Below are 26,057 nucleotides of genomic sequence, written 5' to 3'. Positions count from 1 at the left end.
AGAATAAAGGCAGATTTATTTTGCATTAATTTATTTATAAAACAGAATATTATTACTATACAGTTCTGTGATACGTAATTTCTCTCTGTTGTATAAGTGAGCTCTCTTCTATGGTCAGGCTCTGTGTGGCAGCTATCATCTCATTACAACTAAAAAAGAATGTACATAAATTGATGTTATCAACCAAATTGTCTTTATCATCTAATTCATATCATTACATCAAGTGTAGATGATCCTGTATAAGTGGAATTTTTAGGAAGACACAAACTTAGCGATTTTCTCAAACCGTATATACTCGCCTATAAGTCGGATTTTTTGGAGTTAAATTCTGGTCCAAAACTCTATGTCCGACTTATAGGAGTGTCCTAAGAAGATTAGTATATTTCTGGACGACGTAATGTAAAGCCTAGTATTTTTTAAACAACAAAAACATAGGAAAAATAAACAAAATAGTAATTGTTTAATTTATTAAGAATAAAAAAGTGAAATATCGATGTCATATCCCAAAATCACACATAAAAGTATTGATATGAAATTGATTTGTTGAGAAAAAATATCAAATATCGGCGCATTTCTCAAAATATTATTTGAAACACAGGTAAAAACATTAGAGCATCGATTTGAAATTGTCAACCGATTCTTGAAAAAAGTAAGACAACTTATAAATGGGTCAATGGCATTTCCCTCCAAAGTAACCTAAAAACTATGAAACCGACTTATAGGCAAGTATATACGGTAAATATGGGTATATATAATTAGCGAGAGTTAATTTTAGAAACTTTATAATTTCAAGAAAGATAACTACTACCTATGGTACATAATAAATTTTTAGCGATATCAACACCCTCGCTAATAATGCCAAAATTAAATCCTCGCTAAAACTTCTAGTTACATGTATATGGTATGTTCAAAAACAGCAGTCACAGAGAAGTCAGCACTTTATAAAGACATCCCCAAACTTTACACCAGCTAATGACATCCTCAAACTGTACACAAGCTGGAGACATCCTCAAACTGTACGCAAGCTGGGGACATCCCCAAACTGTACACCAGCTAATGACATCCTCAAACTGTACACCAGCTAATGACATCCTCAAACTGTACACCAGCTAGAGACATCACCAAACTGTACACCAGCTAATGACATCCCCAAACTGTACACCAGCTAGAGACATCCTCAAAATATACACCAGCTAATGACATCCTCCAACTGTACACCAGCTAATGACATCCTCAAACTGTACACCAGCTAGAGACATCTTCAAATTGTACACCAGCTAATGACATCCTCAAACTGTACACCAGCTAGAGACATCCTCAAAATATACACCAGCTAATGACATCCTCCAACTGTACACCAGCTAATGACATCCTCAAACTGTACACCAGCTAGAGACATCCTCAAACTGTACACCAGCTAGAGACATCCTCAAACTGTACACCAGCTAATGAAATCCTCAAACTGTACACCAGCTAGAGACATCCTCAAACTGTACACCAGCTAATGACATCCTCAAACTGTACACCAGCTAGAGACATCTCCAAACTGTACACCAGCTAGAGACATTCCCAAACTGAACACCAGCTAATGACATCCCCAAACTGTACACCAGCTAATGACATCCTCCAACTGTACACCAGCTAATGACATCCTCCAACTGTACACCAGCTAATGACATCCTCAAACTGTACACCAGCTAGATACATCCTCAAACTGTACACCAGCTAATGACATCACCAAACTGTACACCAGCTAGAGACATCCTCAAACTGTACACTAAAGACATAATCAATCTCAACATAGAAAACATCATCAACCTGGACATTGTATGGCCACTTACTGTTTTAATTGCTGGCACTGTTGGTTGGTGTGTTTTTCTAAGGCAGACACATGTTTGGCGACTGTTGCTGTGGCACTCTGTAGTGACTGTCCAGTAGTGGCCGATAGGTCTCCCAACAAATACTCACTCTCTTGTAAAGTCTGTTCCAGCTGACCTGTGGAATTTTTAATTATTCTGAGTGCAAGATAAAAGAAAAGAAATCACCCTATTCCTTCATTTATTATTCACACAGACTCAAACTTATTACACTTTTAATCTTCTACTGCAGCTGTTTTGTAATTTGATTGGCTAATGCACTGATTCTTGAGGCTATTAAATGATCATTGATAAGATGGAAAGCTTTCCATTGTGACATCATGATAGCATGACGCAAACATAAACATTTCGTAACACATTTCATTCAAGAAAATGGCAAAACATAAAAAAATAAGACATAAACATCAAGCAAATTGCATAGATTGTATTAGAATGGGAATAATTATCTTCTCATTTGTTATTTTTGACCATTAATGCTGACTTATCATCACAAACATCTGTTTTACCCGCTGGGTGCGTTACACCTGTCTGAAACTACATGGTGCATATCTATGTTTGTATCTTGAAGTCAAGAGCTGTGTTGCTGTCATTGGAATAAAATGATGTAATCTCTATATGATTTGACTGTATAGCCATAAAATTCCAAAATAAGACCAAAATGACCTGTTTTTGGTCGTGACACACCTCCCCCTACCCCAAAGGTTCACCAACCAAATATAATGTTCTTAGGCCTTACAGTGCTCAAGATATGATGTTGACACAATCCGAATATTTATAGCCATAAAACTTCTAAATAAGGCCACATAGCGCTTACTTTTGTCTCCTCCCCAATTTCAAAATAACGAGGTTTTACTGTAATTAATTTTTATACCAAAATTTGCACGCATTTATAAACCTCTTTTTGATGTAGCACTACTTAGTCAATATCTGACCTTGACATTGTGCTAGATTATCTTACGGTGGAAGAGCTCCTCGTCCTGTGGGATGTACACCCCCTTGGTTGGTATCTGATGACGAGTGGTGTCCAATGCCTGGGCCAGGATCTCATACTGCTTGGTCAGTTTTGGCAAGTGGCCAACAACTGGTTCTAAACACTCCTTCTGCTCATGAGAGATAAATTTTAAAGTTAAAATACAAATTAGAAGAAACATTTTGTTAAAGATTACTTTGTAAAACCCTTAAAATGGGCATTAACATGTCTGTCAGATGCTGAAAGATTACATTTTTTTTTTTAGATAATTCTAAAGGGAGTTTTTCAACATTATCATTACTATTATATATATGCACTCTTAGAATATATCTATCAATGTGTCCGGTTTGTGCAAATACATACCTGAATATCAAGTTGTTCATCTAATTCATTTAGATGTTTTAATCTTGCTAATTCTTTGTCTTTCTCATGTTTGATTTTTCTGAGTTTTTGTACCTCTTCCTGAAGCCATGACAACTGGGACTAGAATAAAAAAAAGAAGGTTAAAGTAATATAAATACCAGTACAAAAACCTATGAAAATCTCATAACCAGCATTTTAAATAATCAGGAGGCCCATGGGCCATATTGCAAACATTAGCATCTGCATTTTCCTATGTAAACATTAAATCCCAATTATGCCCTATCTGGTTCCTGAGAAGATTTTCTGAACACGTCACCCTCTTTACACTTTTTCTTAATTATCTACCCTTGGAAGGGGACATGATTCTTCACTTGAAAATACTTTTAAAAGGATGCTTTGTGGTAAGTTTGGTTGAAATTGGTTTAATGATTCTTGGGGGGAAAAGTGAAAAATGTAGAAAGGTATAGAGGACAGATGGTTGACAAAGTTCAATCAGAATGGCTCACACGAGCCACAGGGGCTTCTTATTCATATCTATAGATTAAGAACAAAATGAATAAGAAGCCCCTGTGCATGAGCTAAAAAAATTTTAAATCCCATACCATCAAGTCTTCTAAAACACTACATGAGTGTCAAATGAAGAAATAATTCATTTTTGGCTATGTGAGGCAATATGTAAATGACAGATATGACAATGGTTAACCGGTTACTCTGAAGGAATGGTGGCAATCGGTGGCAAAATCCGTAATCGGTTAATCGGAAAAAATAAAGGAGTATAGTTGAATGTCTTTTTAGCTACAAATTTCCCAGTCCATTTCCAAAAGTTCGGAATAGTGATAACTTTGCGTTTTCTCATTAGTTAATTTGGAGATGATTCAATGTATTGGCGGAACACGAGGAAATGTGCTAATTATAGTGTAAACTCCATTTCTCTGCTCCAACCCTCCAGTGTTTCATTAACAAATGAAAATCACTGTTGAGTACTGTTAACATTATTGTGAACTGTAAACTGTTTTAGTATATATCTCTGTTACACCTCCATTTGACATTGAACATGCTGCCCCCTTTGACATTGTATGCATGGAAATATTTCAAAAGAGAATTAGATGGCAAAATTGTAAAATACTTTGCTCGGCGGAATTTACGTAAACTGGTGGTGACTCAGATACACTTGTGCACCTAAAGGCAAATCATCCTAGCAATTATCAAATAATTCTTTTTGAACAAAAATAGCAAATTAAATATTAGTTCTGATGATGGTGAAAGTGAAGAATAAACTTGTAAAATCTAGACTTTAGGATTTATTTCTCTCTGAAGTCTCGTACATGCTTCATGCTTTCTTCATTTCCTCACACTTATTACATTCAATGTTCTGATTAAGCATCAACTGATGTGCTGCATTGTCTTTTTTGTGCATATAAACAGAGCAAACTTGAGAAATTGAAGCCATTAACTATGTCACAAAACGATTAACCGTTAATTGGTTCGAACGAGTTGCGGTAAACCGATGGGCAATTCTATATTCGATTGCCATCCCTAGTTTATAATGACAATATCTTATTGAAGCATTATCACATACAGTGTATCATCATCATTTATATTTTGACCAGCATTCCTTTATGGTAACATCCTGTAAGAAACACATGTGACAATCACATGATTGGTCTATCAAGAGATATCCTCACTGAAAACAGCTGTTGAATTACTGATTATTGATGTCTACTAACAGGTGGAAATACATGAAGTATTCCTCTATTATAGAATTACCATAGCTTTCCTTTCTTGCTCTTCTTTGATTTTCTTTGCTTTACATGCCAGGAAATCCCACTGAACTAGTCTACCATACAGTAAGTCCAGGTCCTGCTGTGTAATGTTGTGTTTATGCTGGAAGTATGTAAAAGCATGATGTGTAAACATAGGCTATAAAGCATCAAGGAAGCTGAGATATTTGTGTTGTTGTGAGCTGGACCCAAAGTCACGCTGGGAACATTATAATGGAAAATTCAAATGGGGTGACCGGTCAACAGGTTTTGTATTTTATATTTGTATTCCTTATAGGATTTATGAGATTTATCACTGATTGTAATCTAGAGCAATGCTCACGCTGCAAAATACCCCTACCCCTGCCCAATCTAGTCTGTAATGCAGTATTAAATCAAAGAAAGGATAAACAATAATAAATCTTTCATTGGTCAAAAAATGGCTCCTCATTGTTCATTTGGCACTTTCTCTAATATTGGAGAGTATTAATAAAATGCTAGTTCTACGATAAAAAGCTTTCACTGTAACAAAGTATAACTTGAGAAGCAACATTATTTCTCTTCAAAATATACACCTTGGGGAACACAAGTGATTTTAGTCTTAGTTTTCCTTCATGATTTTCCATCATTGTATATGACTAACCTTTGACCTTGTGAAATAACAGGCATCTTCCTCACACCATGGGGAACATATGTACCAAGTTCGATTATTATCTTAGCCTTGTCATACTCTTCTTATCCTTCACACAATATCAACAAAATTTAGGCCAGAAATAGCTGTTCTGAAGAGATGCCAAAGATGACAGACTTTTGTTTAAAAGAGCTCACTTGGGCCTTTGGGTCAGACAAGTTAAAAATGTGTTTATTGTTCTATGTATACAGTAGAGGTGGGACGATCCATCGGTGCACCAATGCATCGTAATACTTACCTAGGCCATATACACATCGATAGACATGTCTATTAAATGACAATACCCATCATAACATTTTCCAAAAATATCCAGATGTCACATGTCGGGTATTTTTAGTCCGTCTAACAGAAAATGAAAGTAGAAAAAAAAAAGATGGTGGACTACATGACTTACGTTAGGTTAACAAAACCAACTGGAAGCAAGTCAGGCATGTGTCAAGTATCGTGATATGTATCGGATCAGCTAGAAAGGGTATCGTCCCACCCCTAGTATACAGACACTCGATACATGTACAAACCTTGAGTTTAGAGTGAGAATCTGAATGAAGTTTGGATGTATCACCACCTACAATCAAAAAGAAATAGTCTAATGTAACAGATATATTCTTATGTAACAAACCGAAATATTCTAATCTAACAATCAAACCGATATATTTAGTTTAACAATCAAACAGAAATATTCTAATGTAACAATCAAATCGAAATATTCTAATCTAACAAACCGAAATATTCTAATGTAACAAACAGAAATATCATATAATTTTACATAATACTTCATATCACTACTTGTAAGTTGTATCATTTCTAACAAATTAAAATCAAACTAGGGCACTGTCAAGTACGAACATCCTCTCCCAAATGGCATTATTCAATGGGTAATCAACCTTAGATTAATATTCCTTGACCTTGATATTGATAGGCACTGTCTTGCCTGCTTGCAATGCTCTATTGTATCCACAACCTTTGCTGTATACAATTGCTGACTTAATGAAATTCTACAAATTACAATAATTACAATACTGTTTAGATTACTGTTTCAGTGACAATCAATTTTGTAACCTTGATCTAGGACCATTGTACCTAGAAATCATTAGGATCTTCTATCCCCCTATCTACTACCAATTTAGCAATGTTGGAGTGCTGTCCACAATACTGTTACATTAATTCAATCACTGAGTGTGACCTTGACTTATGACCTCTTGACCTACAAATTGATAGAAATTTTCCTCTTTCAACCTGATATCTATGTTAAAAGTATAAGACAGAAAACTGTAATGTAAATTATATATGATATCAACAACAATGCTACATTTAATCACAGGTTGCAACCTCGACCTCTCATATTTTCAGTCCCCTACTGGTTTGTAAAACCAAAAGGGACTATACCTTTCTTCTTTGTCAGTCTGTCCCTTTGTCTGTCAGTCTGTCCCATTGGTTTTCCAGACCTTTTTCCGTTATGCTTGGAAGGATTCATTTGAAACTTGCAGTGGAGTTTCAGAGTGGCAAACTACAGATCAAGTTTGAATTTCGTAATGTGTGATGGACAGGTGTTAATTTTTTTTAACATTTTTATATTCATCGGGATCATATTCCGATAGAAAGGCTGTAAAAGTAGGACATCTGAATAGAGGCAGTCAATAGAAAGGCTGTAAAAGTAGGATATTTGAATAGAGGCAGTTGATGAAACTCGATCACTGATTGTGTAAAAATTCACTTCATTAATTTTACATTTCAAGCTCATTAATCGCAAAAGGTACATATATCAAATGTGTCAATCATGCAAGTATTGATATTGGGGAATGATAAACTGTAAACACTGTACATGTAGATATTGGGGAATTTGATATATTTATTTGTTTTGTTTTACGCCCCGTCAAGAATTTTTCACTCATACTGAGACTTCACCAATTGTAGGTGAAGTACCACAAATATAGACCTATGCTTAGGTCTTTTGGCTGTAGCAGTGAGGGTTCTTTAATGTGCCAACGCCTGCTGCGACACAGGACCTCCGTTTTTAAGGTGATATCCAAAAGACTGATGATTCTCTCTTCTAAATGCCTAGCGGGTTTTGAACTCACGACCTCCCGGTTACAAAGTGAATGCTCTACCACTGATTTACCATGACCAGTGTAAATATGGTAGACATTGAGAGATAATAAACTGTAAATATGGTAGATAATGGGGGATAAAAACTAAAACACCGTATATCTCTAGATATTGGGAGATAATAAACTTTTAATACCCTGTACCTGTAGATATCGCCGAGATGTCAGTCTGTAAAGTCGAGAAGAAGGAGATGTCTGAGGTTGGGGTGGAGGTCTTCCCTGTCTTAGTGGTCAGCACCTTCTCTGGGGTGCTGGGATGTTTCGGGGGCTCAACAAGCTTTTTGTCTCTAGGTTGTTTCTTGCCTCGGTAATTAGTCTGAGTGGTGTGGTTGTCCAGACTACGACTTGCCTTGCTTCTGTCTGCCCTGCTAGACTGCATAATAAGTAGATGTAAGCATTAACGTAAAGATTTAGCATGTTTACATCCTAGTTCTAGGGCCTTGAAACTTTTGATCTACATATGTAAGTCTCACTTTTTCACTATATGTTCCTTTGATAATAGTTAGAGTTAGATAAAAAAAATTCGTCCAAGTATTATGCCCCCTCTCCTGCTTGACATTCAAATCATTGGGGGAATTTAAGTTGAATAGTTTGTATTAGTGTGTTCACATCTCTACAATAAGCAGTTATAATATTCTATAAAGCAGCCAAATGTACATGAATATCACTTGAATTGAATAAAATAAAATCTTTTTTTGGCCTAGACAGTAAATACCAGGAAAACATGAAAGTTTATTTCCTACGGGGTTCTTATAATGGTTTTCAACAATGATGGCATGAGAGGATCCTTGATGTGGGAGAAATCCAGCGTGCCCAAAAAAATCACATGTCCAAGTGGGTTACCATCATACCCTCTCACATACAACCACTGCTGATCACAAGGATCGGACCTGTGTGACAGAGGCGAGAAGTGTGTGTGCTACCGGAACTCGGACTTTTACGATGGAGAATGATTTTCTAAGAAAACATTTATACATAGGAGGATTCCTTCTACATGATTGAAGTCAGAGTTTTGATATCATTCGTCTTTAATATCAGACCCAATAGTTCTAACAACTGCTGATACACTGTACATCAAGACCCTGGTCAGGGCGAGAGAGAACAGTTTGGGGGCGTGGGGGGTGGGGGTTAGTTAGCAGTACTTACTTTATCCATCAGAATTGACACTGAGCCTTTTGCTTGAGCTGCTTGCATGTACCTGGAAGCCACTACTTTGGCTACAAAAAAAAGGGAACTCTTTAAGACGTTGGTTTCATGATGTTCTATTTCGTCACAACTTCTACTTTACAATGAAAAACTCTTTGACAAAATCGCTGTTTATCATCAGTTTGTTAGAACATAAATTGTGAGTAAAATACCCCCAAGGGTTTAAATCTATAAGAAATTAGTGATAAGTAAAAGTTATTTCATGAGAGACGTGACTTGCAGATTAACACTCACATTAATTACTTGCATATGATAAGGTTTCAACAATATTGATAACCTACTTTTTTTCTTGGCTGTGCCCGGAGTCTTTGGGGCAGTCTTCGCAGTATTTGCTGACCTAGAAAATGTAGACATAAATGACTTTAAAAAATACACACTACTGACCTTAAAAAAATGTAGACATTATTGAATTAGACAAAATAGACACCACTGAGCTGTATAATTCTAGTGCATGAAGAAAAACACACCCACGAAATATCTGAACTTTTAGCAAATTCACAGCTGATATCTTTAATTCTTCGAAAAATCATTCAATGTAGAAAGTTTATATTTATTAATGACTTCATTGTAAGGATACAAGTTCTAATTCAAACTGACCAATGTGAACTTCTTCTAAATATGACAGAAATAATTTGTAATTCACGTCTTACTTTTTGTTCCTGGTGACAGGTTTTGTGACATAGTCTGCAATGGAGCAGGCGTCACTCTCGCTGATCAGAGACATGACATCAGACTTCTCTGGTGGCTGTTGTAAATCCTCCGAGTCCCCCGAATCATCAAAATTTGGCTGCGGCAATCCCATCATCCTCTCCATCTGGGTCAGCACGGGAAGCGCTCCTAGCATCTCATCTGTACTTCTTAGTATTCCTGAAATATATAATAATCAATGACATTCTGTATCCAGTCAGTGATGGAAAATGATACAATATTTCTAGCGTTCTTGCCTTCGATATCTTTACAAATTATCATGATAGCCATTTCCTCATGAACATGCTGTAGTTGTAAACAATGTGTGTATGAATGTCAATAAATATAGTACCTCTATTTTAACAGCTGGGAATTCTGGCAGATGATCTATTGTAAAGGCATGAAGAAATTAACAGATCACAAGAGAGTTCTAATGATCTAATAATCTGTTGTAATAATCTAATGATATAATAATCTGTTTATTTCTTCAAATTTATAACTATAGATCCGAACTCTGTTGAATACCATGTGGTATCCACTCTTCAGAGCCCTCCACAATTTTAACTTTCAGGCGTCAGTTTCCAATTTTGACTTAAATTGTTAGTAATGTAAAAATTGACAATCATTGAAAGACAATACTCGTAAAATTATTGTAAAAATTGACAATCATTGAAAGATAATATTTGTAAAATTCATTGTAACAAGAGGCCCACTGGCCTTATTGGTCACTTAAGAATTAGCTAAACGTATCACTATTCCCAAGGGCTACGGAATCTAAAACAAAATATCCTGTTTTGAATATCTAAACTAAATTTTAATATAATGCAAAAGTATAAAACAAAATGTGTTCTTAAATGCCTTAGAAATTGCCTACACTGCTGAAAGTCTTCACATAATACATGCAACATCTATAACACAATAGGACTAATCTCGACCCATCCTACAGTCAAAACACTGGGGTTGCTAAATTCACATTTTTGGTACATCTTTTTCTGCTTTCCTGAATATGCATTTAGTTTTTATATTGAATCTGCAAACTTAAAGAAGTCTTTCAAAGAGTGAAGATTATTCATTATAATAATTTTGGTGCCACCCTGAAAACAAATCCTTCCCCCTAGGATCATGGAATTTGCAATTTTGGTAAAGGGCTACCTGCTCTCATTCTAAATATCCATTTAGTTTCAATTTAGTATCAATAGCACTATAGAAGATTTAAAAAAAAAAATGTTTTTGATATAAATACTACATGTATGTACCAAGTTTGGCCCCACCCTGAAGTCAGAACCCCTACCCCAGGGATCATAAAATTTAAACTTCGGTAGAAGTCTTCCTGCTTTACATCACTATGCATTTAGTTTTTCTCACACATGTGTGGTTGTAGAGAAAAGATTTTTGAAAATTGGTCTATTTTTGTCCTGTCCCTAAGGCCCCAGGTGTGAAGGAGTTCTGAAATTTACAATTTATGCCCCCCCCCCCTTCCCAAATTTGCTGCATACCAAATTTGAAAAGAATTGGAAAGGTAGTTATCAAGAAGTTAAAAATGTTCAATTGTTAACACATGACGCACTATAACGGACTCAGACCAATTGCAATAGGTCACCTGAGGTTACTGTGAAAACCGACAAAATAACACCTGCATGTTGGATGCAGAATGCACTATAGCACAAGCATTCATACTCTCCTGAAGTAAAACTTACCTGTCAATTTCTCTTTTACAACAGGAGATGACTTGTTCGAGGGTTTTGACATGACTGGAGATGTGACAGGGATTGCAGGAACATTTGAAACAGACACTTTGTTTGGCTCACCCCTCATGGCCGAATTCCTAAAGATAACAATTATAAAATAAAAGCAAGAACACAATCATACAAAATATGATATTCTTTAAATGACACAATGTCAAGACTATGCATGAGGTCCACAACTAAACGGATTGATTTCTTTTTTTTTAATGTAGAACTTTGTAGCATGTCCTTCAAATGCTTGTTTTCCTTTATTATATAAATGATATTGGGTGGCACAAGTAAAGCTCGGAATGCTAGTCTAAAATGCAGAAAATCACAAACCAACATAGAAAGCTGTACTGGAAAATTTCGGCAGAGTCATTGAAACAGCACGGAATCATGATTGCTTATAAATAATAAAGTGAAAATTGTCTAATCCGAAATGCACCGAGAGACATTTTTTGTCTAAATACAAAGTGTGTCGGAATAAACAGTGTAAAAATAAAAATATGAAATTGAGAATGAAAGCAGGGGTCGTAATACTCTACAGTGACACGGATCACACAGGTGGCTAGTTAGGCAGCCTTCATAACCTTTCAATCATTATCCTTTCAAAAATTTCGCAGACACCTGAGCTGTCTTTTGGCAGCAGCGGGGGAGTGACAAACAACTCTTGCAGGAGATTTTCTGTAACCAACGACAACATCCACTTCTGTCTGATCCATGTCAATCAGTTGACAGGATGCGTCAAGAACCATAACTCCGTCTGGATAAGATTTTTGCTGTCCCAACACTTCAAGCTAAAAATACAAAGAAATCAATTAAGTTTTCATTGAAGTTCATATAAGTTCATTTGTGATCTACATACATATTTAACAGAAAAAAAGTATTTGGCATGACAATCAATACTGCAAAGCACATATAGGCCATGTATTGATTAAGGACTTTTCCCAGTAGAGGGAACAATGACCAGCTGTTCCAGATCACGATGTAATTCTTATGCTATGAAATTTCTAGAAAAGACTGTGGGATGGATCAGTGGTGGAAAAAGTTTAAAAGAAAAAAACATATCGAGTTGAGTGATCTTTAAAAATGCTACATTTAAAACTCTATATCCATGACAAGCAAACACAACATTTCATCAGAAATAAAAATAAAAATGAGATTCTTTGATCTACTAACTTGCTTGGTAAACAAGGTGTTGAGAGGCATATGGACAGTTTAAATGAAGTAACTTCAATACATGTATGTTCTATATGCACAAATCAAAACCTTGTGACAAAGTTTGACAAACCTTGAGACTTGGAAAAGATTTCTGAAATGGTAAATGAGGTTAATGCATGCTGTGCAGTATACCTGAGAATTCTGTGCGATTTCTTCATCACTGTCCGAGAGATCTAAAGTGTCGGTTTTACGAACTCTTGCAGGAGAGTTCTGTTCTGTAGTGCGTGGTGCTTTCCTGTAAAGAGAGTATTCTGTATATACTACATCGTAGTTAAATGTTAAATCAAAACACACAGCCATGAATGATTGTAAGGAGTGTAAATATTTATTTACAAATTGCATGTATTCTCAATTTTTTTAAAAGCCATTCTATGATAGATAATGATTGATTTAAATGTACAGTACATATATAAATATATGCATTTAGTATTGCAGTTTATGATATGCTAACTATAAAACAGACTCGGAAAACTCAGTCTATATGATAGTACATGTACAGGTGCTAATGACACAGAATTCATTAATGTTTGTAATGACAGAAAGAAGTGATTGTGTTCTTTTCCTAAAATCTGCATTTCCACGTTCAACTGCAGCATCAACTAAAATATGAAAGTTTTGCGTGTAGTAAACCTGAACTGTCACATTACATATGACCTCATGACCAACAATTCTAAAGGTTCCTTCGTTTAGTGATCAATTAAAAATAACTGTTCAGGATATCAAGTTACGATAAAAGCACTGACAAACAACACCCTCACAAGCTTTAGGAGGCTTCTTTTCATGAATAACTTCCTGTCAGTACAATATGAGAGCTGTATATTGAAAACTTTTCTAGATATTGTGTCACAATGAAAGTTTATTAAACTTGGATTAAAGGTTTGCTGTGACCTTGACTTTTGCTCTCATGGCTATAAAATTTATAACTCCTTCTATAATCATCAATTATCTTGGTATGACACATGAAAAATGTTCTCTTTATATATAAACCTCTTTAATTGTATCTTGTTCAGCATCCCTCTCGAAAATTTTTCACTCAAATGGAGATGTCACCAAGACCGGTGAAGGGCTTCTAATTCAAACCAATGCTCGGCACTTATGGCCACTGAGCAGTGAGGGTTCTTTAGTGAGTGATATAAGACTTTTGTTTTTAAGGTCATCTCCGAGGACCCATGACATTCACACCTGATGCCGAGCATTTGGCGAAGGAACTGTCATTACCCATTTTAACGACTTAGGTCTGTCGCAGCCAGGATTCGGACCCTGACCTTCCACATGCTGGGCGAATGCTCTACCTCTAGAAGACCGCGATAGTCCTTTCAGTAAAACATAAAAGCTCTCTGTAGAATATAAAAGCCTATGTTGAAGACAATGCACAATATCATGATACAATGAAAGAGCTTATAGACAGACAGACAGACAATGCGATTCTTACATGGTTTTCACATTTCCAATACAGGGTTCTAATCACACATTATAGATTTTCTATTGACATACTGCCCAGCATATACTCCCTATCATACATTCATTACACATGAACCATCCACATTTTCTTTCTGAATATTTTCATACTTTGTACAAACTGCTACGACCTCTGACAGATTGATACAGGATCTGATTGTTATTAGATTGATACAGGCTGTACACAATACAGGTTCTGATTGTTATTAGATTGATACAGGCTGTACACAATACAGGATGTGATTGTTATTAGATTGATACAGGATATACACAATACAGGATCTGATTGTTATTAGATTGATACAGGCTGTACACAATACAGGATCTGATTGTTATTACATATGTAGATTGATACAGGCTGTACACAATACAGGATCTGATTGTTATTAGATTGATACAGGCTGTACACAATACAGGATCTGATTGTTATTAGATTGATACAGGCTGTACACAATACAGGATGTGATTGTTATTAGATTGATACAGGCTGTACACAATACAGGATGTGATTGTTATTAGATTGATACAGGATATACACAATACAGGATGTGATTGTTATTAGATTAATACAGGATGTACACAATACAGGATGTGATTGTTATTAGATTGATACAGGATATACACAATACAGGATGTGATTGTTATTAGATTAATACAGGATGTACACAATACAGGATGTGATTGTTATTAGATTGATACAGGATATACACAATACAGGATCTGATTGTTATTAGATTAATACAGGATGTACACAATACAGGATCTGATTGTTATTAGATTGATACAGGATATACACAATACAGGATGTGATTGTTATTAGATTGATACAGGCTGTACATATTACAGGATCTGATTGTTATTAGATTGACACAGGCTGTACATAATACAGGATCTGATTGTTATTAGATTGATACAGGCTGTACACAATACAGGATCTGATTGTTATTAGATTGATACAGGCTGTACACAATACAGGATCTGATTGTTATTAGATTGATACAGGCTGTACACAATACAGGATGTGATTGTTATTAGATTGATACAGGATATACACAATACAGGATGTGATTGTTATTAGATTGATACAGGATATACACAATACAGGATCTGATTGTTATTAGATTGATACAGGATATACACAATACAGGATCTGATTGTTATTAGATTGATACAGGCTGTACACAATACAGGATCTGATTGTTATTAGATTGATACAGGCTGTACACAATACAGGATCTGATTGTTATTAGATTGATACAGGCTGTACACAATACAGGATGTGATTGTTATTAGATTGATACAGGCTGTACACAATACATGATGTGATTGTTATTAGATTGATACAGGCTGTACACAATACAGGATCTGATTGTTATTAGATTGATACAGGCTGTACACAATACAGGATGTGATTGTTATTAGATTGATACAGGCTGTACACAATACAGGATGTGATTGTTATTAGTATAAGCATTGTACTAGTGCTGCCCAGCAATGGGTACATGATTGAAAATAAATCTTCTCTTTACCACATATCATCATACTGGATTATATTTATGCCTTTATTCTTGTTAAGTTGTTTCTTACTGACTGAGTTAATATACTTCCTTATTGTGATATTGACTGAGTTGTTACATACTTCCTTTGTGTAATACTGACTGAGTCCTTGATGTAAAATTGATGGAGTCAGTGAATACTTCCTTGATGTACTACTGAGTGAATAAATACTTCCTTGGTGTAATACTGAGTTTGTACATACTTCCTTGATATATTACTGATGGAGTTGGTGAATACTTCCTTGAGGTAATACAGACTGAGTTGTTATACACTTCCTTATTGTAGTACTGAGTTGTTAAATACTTCTTCTGTTGTAGTACTGACTGAGTTAATAAATACTTCCTTGGTGTAATACTGAATGAGTTGTAACTTACTTCCTTGGTGTAATACTGGCTGAAGGCTCCCTTTCCTCATCTGTCATCCACTCAGAATTGGATACAGCACCATGACTTTCTGAGAACGGTTTTCTGTGATCTGCTTCTGTTGTCTGAACATCTGCAAATTACACTTACGAATATGCAACACATTTTTTTATGTTTAATATCAAAAGTAAACTGACAGGTGCAAAAGACAGGTATAAAACAAATACTAACTCATCGTCTTTATTTTTGTACTGTAAATGAATTCAATTTTTGTTGTTTTGTGATTACATCTAAGGATTATACATATCAAGTATAAACAAAGCTTCCTATTTGCTAACCTTAATACTGTTACAATACATCTGCCATATAAAAGTAGTTCAATAAAGCAGAACATAAAGCATTTCACAACAAATGAATACTGGTGACCTCATTCCACAACAAATGAATACTGGTGACCTCATTCCACATCAAATTAATGCTGGTGACCTCATTCCACAACAAATTAATGCTGGTGAACTCATTTCAACTTTGGGTTAATCAAGTTGTTTTACACAAAACCAGAGAATGTTGAACTGTAAAAGTTTACAGTAGTTTTAACTGAAAAAACTTTCTAATGCTAGACATGTCAAGTTTCCGGATAACACTTTGTATATCTAGCCAGATAATTTCAAGGCATTTATCTACCTATCCCGTGGGCTAAAACCCCTCGTGGTTTGCCAGATGGTCCTCCAGCGTCACTGACTAGTCGTCCTTGTGCAAGTGTTTTCCTGCAAGAATTGAACATTGAATGAAAGGCAAAATCAATACTCAATAAAGAATATATGTATATTTGGCATCTTAACTGATTGCACTGTATTTCACACAAATGCTATCTAGTGCATTCTTTTGATTTCAGCATCAAGTAATATTTGCAGAGCTGCCAACATTATGAAATGTAAAATAGTAAGGCGGGGGCCTAGGCCCCCTGCCGCTGGAGAACTTTTATGAATAAATATGTAACCTGAGCAATTTTAGGCATATTCCAAATCCAAATTTAATGAATTTAGACATACTAATTGTCAAGCATTAAATGATTTTACAACTGCAGAAAGTCAAATTTTATACATCTTTTATTAATTTTACCTTCTAAAACTTGCGTACAAAATCTTGCTACATTAGTACAAATCATAATTTTACAGTTACTGTGTCAGTTATTCTGGCAAATTATTTTATGTTATTTTCCCTGCCGTGAAAAATGTTAAAGTTTGTCAAACAGATTGTACACTTAGCATATAAACTCCCACTTTCTGACTTTGAAACGAATAGATGTTTACTTGCATATTGTTCTTTGAATTTCTGGCTTCATTCGGTTTTCTTCTTTGGGGGATTATTGTTGTTATTTCCATCAATGCATGCCTTACGTTTAGTAGCAGCTGCCATATTGTTTATTTCAAAGCATTAAAATGATCGAGGTTTTGTATATATATAGACTATGCAAACAAATGTAGTAACGACTATGGCTTGTTTATTATAAAAGTAAAAACCAATGACGGACAGCTCTAAAACTTTTGAAATGTCAACTAAGCGAAAATCGGAAGATATATAGTGAAATCGTAAGGCGTATTTTCGGCCCTAAAATCGTAAGCCTTACGCCAAAATTGTAAGCCTTACGCTAAAATCGTGAGGGTTGGCAGCTCTGTATTTGCTTAGGCCAAATAAAAAAATATGTGTGGTTCCGGTTACCTGACCGTCCCTAGTTTTTATCCCCGACGCTAAACCTTTTTTCTGACTATTTCCAAAATCAGTTACCGTATTTTGCCGAATATAATGCACAGTTTTTTCAAGATTTTCTATTATGAGAAGAGGTGCATAATATATACCACTATACATATAGGTTTTTGACCCGTTTTCCTTCAAGTGAAGCTTGACTGCAAGTTCATTCATAGCCAATATATATATATACTGCTAAAATGCTAAGTTGTAAACACTAGACATTAGACAAAAAGTGACTTAGAACTAAAGAGTGCTTACATTAACAATAGTGCAAATTTCAGGTTGTTTGAATATACTGAGTGATCACCCTCCTTATTTTTGAAAAAGTTTGAAATATTCAAAAACTTGGAAGGGCTTGAAAACAGTACTCTGGTTGAAATATCGTCTCCTGCTTTCATGTTCAAACACATAATTTTGGCAAATACACTGATTTTTTTTCTGTATTCATTTTTTTATTTGAAATATATGGCTGAAGGTGCTAAAGTCATGCATGCCCAGTAGTCGTGCGCCATTTTGTTTGTTTTGCACGAGCGGCTGATTTTCGAAGATAATTATAGAGAGCATCCATATTTTTACACTGGGTGAAATATGGGAAGCAAACAGGAAGGAATGATAATGATACAATTATACATCCAAAATACCCACCATTTTGTTAATGCATTTTTCCTTGACTGTGAAGGCACATGTTAATTGTGCTGAACCGCAACCGGTGGATGTACCAAGCACATGGCTAATTAGCATAACCCAATGTGAAGATCACCATGTATTTCGATTGTTTTATAAGGCCAAGCATTTTAATTGTTTGTTTAATGAAAAGTTGGTAGTCCTTATGAATTTGAAATGTTGCTCAAAATGTTGGGAATTATAGTGTATAGTCATACAAGCTATCTCTTTTAATGGATTTAGCCTTCAAAGAAAAAAAACCCAAATGTTAAGTTGAGACAATACAGTCCTAGTCGACTTATCAATGTCTATCTGTATGTCAAGGATGTGTGCTTTAGTGTCCATAAGACAGCGAAGAAATAAACCCCTAGTGTCACCATCCAAACTCTTCATGTGAAAAGGAAAGTTGACATGGAGAAGGTCACTATGGGATTTATTTAGTTTAATGAAATATTTTATATCCATTCACTGTACATAACTGTAAATGCATAAAACGAATGTGATAAAAAGTTACCAAACAATAAAGTGTGTTTTCCTTGGCCTCATTTTACTGCTACATTCGGGTGCACGACTACTGGTCCTAAACAAATATGGCAGACGTTGGACTTCACTTGTTTTGAGCCTCAATGATAAATTTGATAAACCGCTTCGAAATATTTTGAATAAAGAGAAAGAAATGCCTTGTTCACACGAAGAATTTGATTCGCATTAAACGTAAGTTGATGCGAATTAAATCTGAACTGCATTCACACAGAGATTTTAATGCGTATTAGTTTACTTCGAATTAAACTTTACGTCGCGATTTAATGCAAATTACTTCGCATTAGCTCCGTGTCAACGCAAAGCCAAGCTAATTTGCATTAACAGTACACGCATGCATAATGGCAATTTTGGGTCACATGCATCATACCTGTGGTCAGCTATATACATTAATGTTAGATTTGTGCGAAAAACTAATCAAAATGATAATAATCTCTAAAAAAAAAAAAAAAAAAAACCATATGCAAACAGCATTTTATTAGATAATGTCAGACATAATCTGTGCTCTGCATAGGCATACTGAGTAATACATATGGAAGGAATTGCTTTTAAATAAGACAAAAAAATTTAAAATAGGATAATATGATTTTCTTTTTTACATTTTTAAAACAAATATGCAGCTCATTGTTAAATTCTTTTTATACTATGTGACGTCATAGACTTATAATACGTATTAGTAATTAAAAATGACATCACAACAATAGTCAGCGGAATGGTGAAAGAGACGTTCTGAGGTTTTTTAAACTGGGCTAATGAAGAAGCAATATAATGTCTAGAATGAATGCTGGTCGTCAGAGGAAATAACAAGCAATTTCTTGGGAACATATAAAAACAAACATGACAAAACTCCTTGGGTGTAGATCAGTTACATGTACATTGTAAATATGTACACTATATATAGGTCCAGTGTTTTGAACAATGACCTCTGTATCTACCCAATATTAATTAAAATATCTATAAAAATAATTTTCAATAATATAGTCTATCCTTTAATTTTTCCCGCACCCTTTAATTAGAGATGCATACAAATTTAATGCGCATTAGTGTACTTCGCATTAAATATTACTGCTGTGTGAACGCTATTTAATTCGAATTAATAAATGCGCATTATTTTACTTTGCATCAAATTTTACTCCAAGTAAATTTAATGCGCATCCGTGTGAACGAGGCATAAGATTTTAACATCGTAAGTTAAAATGTCATGTGAAATTAGCTAATGTTTCATTTTACTGTTTCTTAAAATGGCAGAATATTCAACGAGTTGAAGGAGGCCAGCAATTGGAAGAAGAAGAAGAAGGATACTTTCTTAAATGCCCGACTACTGGGCACTCGATGGTATTATAAGAATTGTCAAAACTATGGTGATCCCTACCAACTTTGATAGGTATATATCACGCCATATATAAATGGTACATGCAAAAAAAGTGAAAATAAAAGAAAATTGTGTTTCCATCTAAAATCCATAATTAAAAAAATTAAATAAAATCCTTACTTACCTACCCTATTTTTCAAGGGAACGTAACCGGAACCACACATATTATTTTATTTGGCCTTACTAAAACGAACTTGAACTACACAAGGTGATTACTTCTATCAGTATCAGATGAATGATCACATTCAACTTGTTGAAGAATATATCACTTATGAAGTGGGTAGCGATTGTTTGATTGAAAAAAACAACAACCAAAAAACCCCAAAGGATTTGAGGGTTAAAACTATTTACAATTTACCTACTCGTTGAACTACACACAGGGGGTAGTTTCTGTAGAAACGAGGGGGTTATTTATATTCGGTCTTTCCAGGGTTGGCAAAAAAGTCCTCAATATGAGTATTGACCGGGTCAGTGGTCAATACTGGTTAAATCCGGTCAATATTGGTCGATTGAAAATTATTTGGTCATTATAGTCTGTGTTATTTATTTTAAATATTTAAGTGACCATTATGGTAAATTCTGTAATTCATAACATGCACTATCAGTTTATAATATACTTATAAGTCATAATATTACATAAATAATGTACAAATGACTCTGTTGAATACGCAAGATCGCGACTACTTTTTCCGTCTTGGTTTTAAATTTTACTTTCCCCTTTCAAAGTCTCGCGAGACCTAGAGTATGCGGGAATTTGGGCATGTTGGTAAATAATACCAGTTCTGCAATTTTTGTCGTGATCGATTCACCGCATTTTAACAATGGTGTACTATCATTGCATTGCAGTAGACTGTATAGTAATGATTCAAGAAAGAAACATAATACGCAGAAATATCCACAACTGATATATTTTAATGGAAATGTGGTGGATTTTTCCCCACTGCTGTTAGCCAGGAAATTCCCAAAGCCGAGAAGAGCTTGCGTCAAAATATATAGCTTCGCGAGCTAAATTCAGAAGTTCATTTTTCCTGTATCCAGACGTTTTTACACACCTTTCATTTCAAAATGCTTTTAATTGTGGAAAGCACATGGAGGTTAAATTGTCTTCCGATGCCATGTTTTGAATAAACAAAAAATGCCCAAGATCGAGACGCTTTTCCAGACTTCTTTACAAGAGAGTTCCGCTAGCTCGGTATTTACGATCTTGCGCATTGGGGAAGATGTAAAAGTTTCTGTTCAAATTCCTTAGTTTAACAATAACTAGCTATAAGTATTGTTTCATCAATCTTCATTTTAACTGTTGAATAAACATTTGAGGGGGGGGGGGGGTTGGTTGGTGATGTTTTCATAACAATAACAGGCACACTAATCATCTCTGGTCCCTGCCTATGCTTATTTTAACACCTGTCAACGAGCTGCTTCCTGTGCTCAGGTAATGTCCAGCTACCTTTTATTCTTAATTTGTCCAGGTACATGTATTAAGAGGTCTGTCTCCAATCGTCAAGCTATGCTATAGAACTGTGACCCTCTGGTAGGTACTGAAGATATTTCGGTCAGTTCTAGTAAACCAAATATATTAAACTTATGAAATTACATTTGATTATCTTATGAAAAATATTAATCAACAATTGATCCATATAATGAAAAGACTTAATTTATCTTTATCTTTGCAAGAAATGTACAAAAATAGGAAAATTTTAAATCACAATTGACCATTATTGACCACTTGGGGAGTATTGACCGGGATGGTTAAAACCACTGGTTAAAACCGGGGGCAGTTTTAACCGCCCAACCCTGGGTCTTTCCTATCACCCCTTCGTTTCCACAGAAACTACACCAGGTTGGGAACACTTCCCCTATAGCGATATATTCTCGCTAAAACGCGATTATCCCTCTCTAGCGAGAGTAAATATATCCCGTACAACCGAGAAAAACACCCATGGAAAACATCTCTTCGTGTTTCATGTGAAAAGAAGAAAAAGTACTAAAATGTGTGATACTTCTGCAAATATATTAATCAAAACAAAAACACTCAAGATGTCAGGGCTTGAAGCTAACTTTTTATGTCACCAGTCCAGCCGGACTGATGGGGTATAATTTCAACCAGTCCGCAGAAAAATTTACCAGTCCAACAGAGTTTTCCAGAAATAATTAAACATATTTAATTTCGTTAATGTTATCAAAATGAAATTTAGCTCAATATGTCTCAGACAATATTGTAACACTTAAATGCGGGATTTATATTTACGAATCAGATTCGTCTGATATCTACAGATCAAAGCATGCCAAATGTGTGTATAAGATTTCATAAGTATATGCTTTAGAAAATTAACCAGTCCCACTGGACTGACTAAAACAAATGTCAGTCAGTCCGCCAGACTTTTAACCAGTCACAGACTGACGGGCATATGTTAATTTCGAGCCCTGGATGTGTATTGGATTTCAGACTGCTTCTCTCTTACACAGCAACTTTGATATGAAATTTCTTCACTATGTTGTCAATTTCATAGAAACAATTCGCTTCAAGTTGAGTGTGTGTCGCACTTATTCAGCGTTGCACGAGATTTGCCATTACTTTCAATAAAGATGCCAAAACACCTGTTTATGGTAATGTTTATTTCTTGCTAGAGAGGGATAATTGCGTTTTAGCGAGAATATCTCGCTATAGGGGAAGTGCTCCCAACCTGTACACAGGGGGGGTGTCATGCAATTTTGTCTTATGAAAAATACTCTACATTTAAAAGAGTGTCAATTCGTGACGAGCCCCTGTGAACTACATGGGCCCAAAAGGTTTTGACACAATATGAGAAAATTGGTATACATAGTATAACACTATCAGCTGACTATTATACTATATATACCAATTTGCCAGATATTATGTCAAAACCAGGGACCTATATACTAACGTTAGTATAAAGGTCCCTGGTCAAAACCCTGTGCACAGGCCAGTGGCAATTTTTCTAAGAGTGACCTATCAAATTTATCTAAAGTTTTATTTAAAAATAAACACATATGCGCATTAAATATTACCTTTTTGTCTTCTGACCGGTATTGTTTTGCACGGGATTTACTTTATACAATGACCGTTTGTACATCCCGCTTCTGTTTGTTTTGACCGGAAGTCGCAATCGTGAGGAAGAAAATTTAATGAACAACTCGCTCTAAGAGTTGTCGTTTATTGGTTGATCATCGTCCTGAAAGGAGAAACCTTTGCTCCTTACGAAAATTATAAAGAGAAACTTCAAATGTATTTGCCACAACATATGCCAAAAGTGGTGTAAATTAAATGTGGGTTCTAGAATATTCTAAAGAACGTTTAGTAAATTTGAAATCATAATAAGATAAGATAAGAAAACTTTATTTCAATTCGGCATGTATAAAACACAAATAACATAAGCTCTATAGAGCTTTTTACCGAATATAAAACATATACATCAACATTAAAACAATAAAACAACATGCAGCATAATTTAAGATTCATGCAATTTGGTATTTCATATTGATCCTAACCGGAGATCAGGTGGCAAGCGCCTCTCTGTCCAACGACTAACATCTACAAGTAGTATGACATACAATAAACAGGGAGAAATATCAATTTTTCATGGTTGAGTAAAAATTTATAAAACAAATCAACATTTTTCAAACACTTTACATAACCGTTCCTCATGGTAAATTAAAGACTAGGCTTTTTGACAGTATAGACAGCTGTATTCTTCAATAAAAAGGGGGGGGGGGGGAGGAGGAAATATTCATACCTTGTAATCAGTCATCCAAAACATTTCTTCATTAAACCACAGGTATCTGAATTTTAATTAGTAAATAGATATAAATAGAAAAAAGAGAAACACCCTCTCTCTCTCTCTCTCTCTCTCTCTCTCTCTCTCTCTCGAGAGAGAGAGAGAGAGAGAGAGAGAGAGTTTTCTCTCTCTTTTTCTATTTATATCTATTTACTGATTAAAATTCAGATACCTGTGATTAAACACCACTCTGGTTCTAGGCACAAAATGTACTCTGAAGTTGGTACATTGAAAAAGATTATAAGGTCTTAAAAAGGTGCTGAATTTCCTCATCGACGATATCTTCCTAGTCTTTGGTGATCAGGTCTTCCAACAGCCTGTTGGAATTCCCATGGGCACGAATTGCGCTCCTTTATTAGCTGACCTGTTTTTATATTCTTACGAGACAGACTATATTCAAAAGTTTCTAAATGAGAAGGGAAAAAAATCTTGCTGTGGGATTCAGCTAGACATTTAGATATATCGACGAAGTTTTATCTATTAACAATACTCATTTTCATCCATATGTCGATATATCCCAGTGAACTCAAAATAAAAGACACCACAGAGTCCATTTGTTTCATACTTGGATATTTTACTGAACAAAGATGTTAACGGCATACTAACGACTCAGTTTTATGACAAACGTGGTAACTTCAGCTTTTCCACTGTCAACTTCCCATATTTAAGTAGCAACATTCCATTATCACCTGCATCACTGCTACCCATGTCCCGAATCATGATGTACACATATTGGTTAAATGCAAGAAAATTCGTTTGGAGTGTTTCCGGTTAAATAAGTTAAAAGAGAACAACACGCCTCTTCGACAGGTAGGTAGATCTGATTTTTTCTTATTTATAATAATTTAACCACTGTTGACGAAAATCGTGGAATGTAGTCAGCCGTAGAACTGTAATAACCACAATTACCCATATATAAAGCGGCAAGACGACACGAGATGATTTTCCGAGAGCAGAAGGAGGTTGAATTTTGAATATTTCTCACGACTCTCGATTGTCATGGTCAATATCGGCAAAATCAGCTAACCAGTAGAAATGAGTTGACAACTCCTGGGACAATTTGTGCATGTTGAAATTAAAATATTCTACTTTTTTTATGTTGGTGTGTGTATTTTACCAAAATTCCTATCCAAACGGGTCAGGTAATGCTTTAGGGGATAAGTTATGATTTAATGAATTGGTTTTGATTTAGAGGAAAAGTTGTTTAATACACACCCGCTGCATCTTTTGTTATTACAGAAGGGAAGCAACGTGTAGTGTCGAATTTTTTGCTATTTCCAATGGTCTGATTTCTCAAGAAACCAACCGTCATGCGACTAAGATTAAGTTTATATTACTCGGTACCGGAAACATTTGAAAACCAAGTAGTATTTCGTGGATGTAACACTGTGTAACATACAGTTATTAAGCAAACTTTCTGTGCGCGGAGAGTACTGTTTGTCAATTACTTCTTAGACCCATTATTTTTTGTTTTTGTTTTTTGTTTTGTTTTTTATACAGGTAACTTCAGCTGTTCTTATGCAAAGATTCATTGATTGTTTTAATTTCCATCCTCAGTGGCGGATTTAAGGAAAATGTACTAAACGATAAAAGAAGCAATCATTTCTTCCACTCCCGGAGAAATAAATGACAAAATCCTTTGATTTCTTGAATTACTTTATTGGGAGAACTTTTTTTTTCTTCCAAAAACCCTTAAAATTTGCGTCATTTTACTAATTTCACCTTGTTAGAAATGATAGAAAATAGTACAAATGACTTAAATAGGAGACATATTTCAAGCCCTATAAAATCTGTAAAATCCAGGAGCTTCCGGGGGCTTCGCCCCCTGGGCCCCCACCAGGGCTTCGCCCTGAACCCACTGGGGGCCTCAAGGCGGCTCCCAAACCCCCTACCTCATAAAGTGCCCCCCCGTAACCGCAATTCCTGGATCCGCCCCTGATCCTAATACA

At 35.2% G+C, this 26,057-nt stretch overlaps 1 protein-coding gene across 2 annotated transcripts; it reads right to left on the bottom strand.

Moving 5' to 3' along the window:
• Window positions 1–14: 14 nt before the first annotated feature.
• LOC125658056 (HAUS augmin-like complex subunit 8) lies at window positions 15–23,455 on the bottom strand. 2 transcript variants are annotated; one of them, XM_048889113.2, is made up of 17 exons: window positions 23,342–23,452; window positions 21,759–21,870; window positions 16,669–16,751; window positions 15,997–16,117; window positions 12,740–12,842; window positions 12,014–12,183; window positions 11,357–11,484; window positions 9,623–9,839; window positions 9,254–9,309; window positions 8,913–8,983; window positions 7,911–8,139; window positions 6,180–6,226; window positions 4,978–5,094; window positions 3,211–3,330; window positions 2,836–2,977; window positions 1,842–1,995; window positions 15–149 (listed from the first exon to the last, which is right to left on the bottom strand). In XM_048889113.2, exons 4-17 carry the CDS (start codon window positions 16,041–16,043, stop codon window positions 56–58), a joined length of 1,695 nt encoding a protein of 564 aa, XP_048745070.2. In that variant the 5' UTR covers window positions 16,044–16,117; window positions 16,669–16,751; window positions 21,759–21,870; window positions 23,342–23,452; the 3' UTR covers window positions 15–55. The 2 variants fall into 2 exon arrangements, with proteins under 2 accessions (XP_048745070.2, XP_048745069.2); XM_048889112.2 differs by lacking the exon at window positions 21,759–21,870 and having other exon boundaries at window positions 23,342–23,455.
• Between the last annotated feature and the right edge of the window lie 2,602 nt (window positions 23,456–26,057).

Source organism: Ostrea edulis, chromosome 9 (assembly GCF_947568905.1).
Source record: "Ostrea edulis chromosome 9, xbOstEdul1.1, whole genome shotgun sequence".
NCBI lineage: Eukaryota > Metazoa > Mollusca > Bivalvia > Ostreida > Ostreidae > Ostrea > Ostrea edulis.
Note: the sequence above shows the minus strand (reverse complement) of the source record. Positions and strands in the feature narration are given on the sequence as shown.

Coding starts and splice junctions, on each gene's coding strand:
- LOC125658056 (XM_048889112.2), bottom strand. CDS start 23,406: ATGTACAAACGGTCATTGTATAAAGTAAATCCCGTGCAAAACAATACC. Junction 3,331..4,977: donor AGCAAGAAAGGAAAGCTATG/GTAATTCTATAA, acceptor TTTTTATTCTAG/TCCCAGTTGTCATGGCTTCA. Junction 2,978..3,210: donor ATGAACAACTTGATATTCAG/GTATGTATTTGC, acceptor TCTCATGAGCAG/AAGGAGTGTTTAGAACCAGT.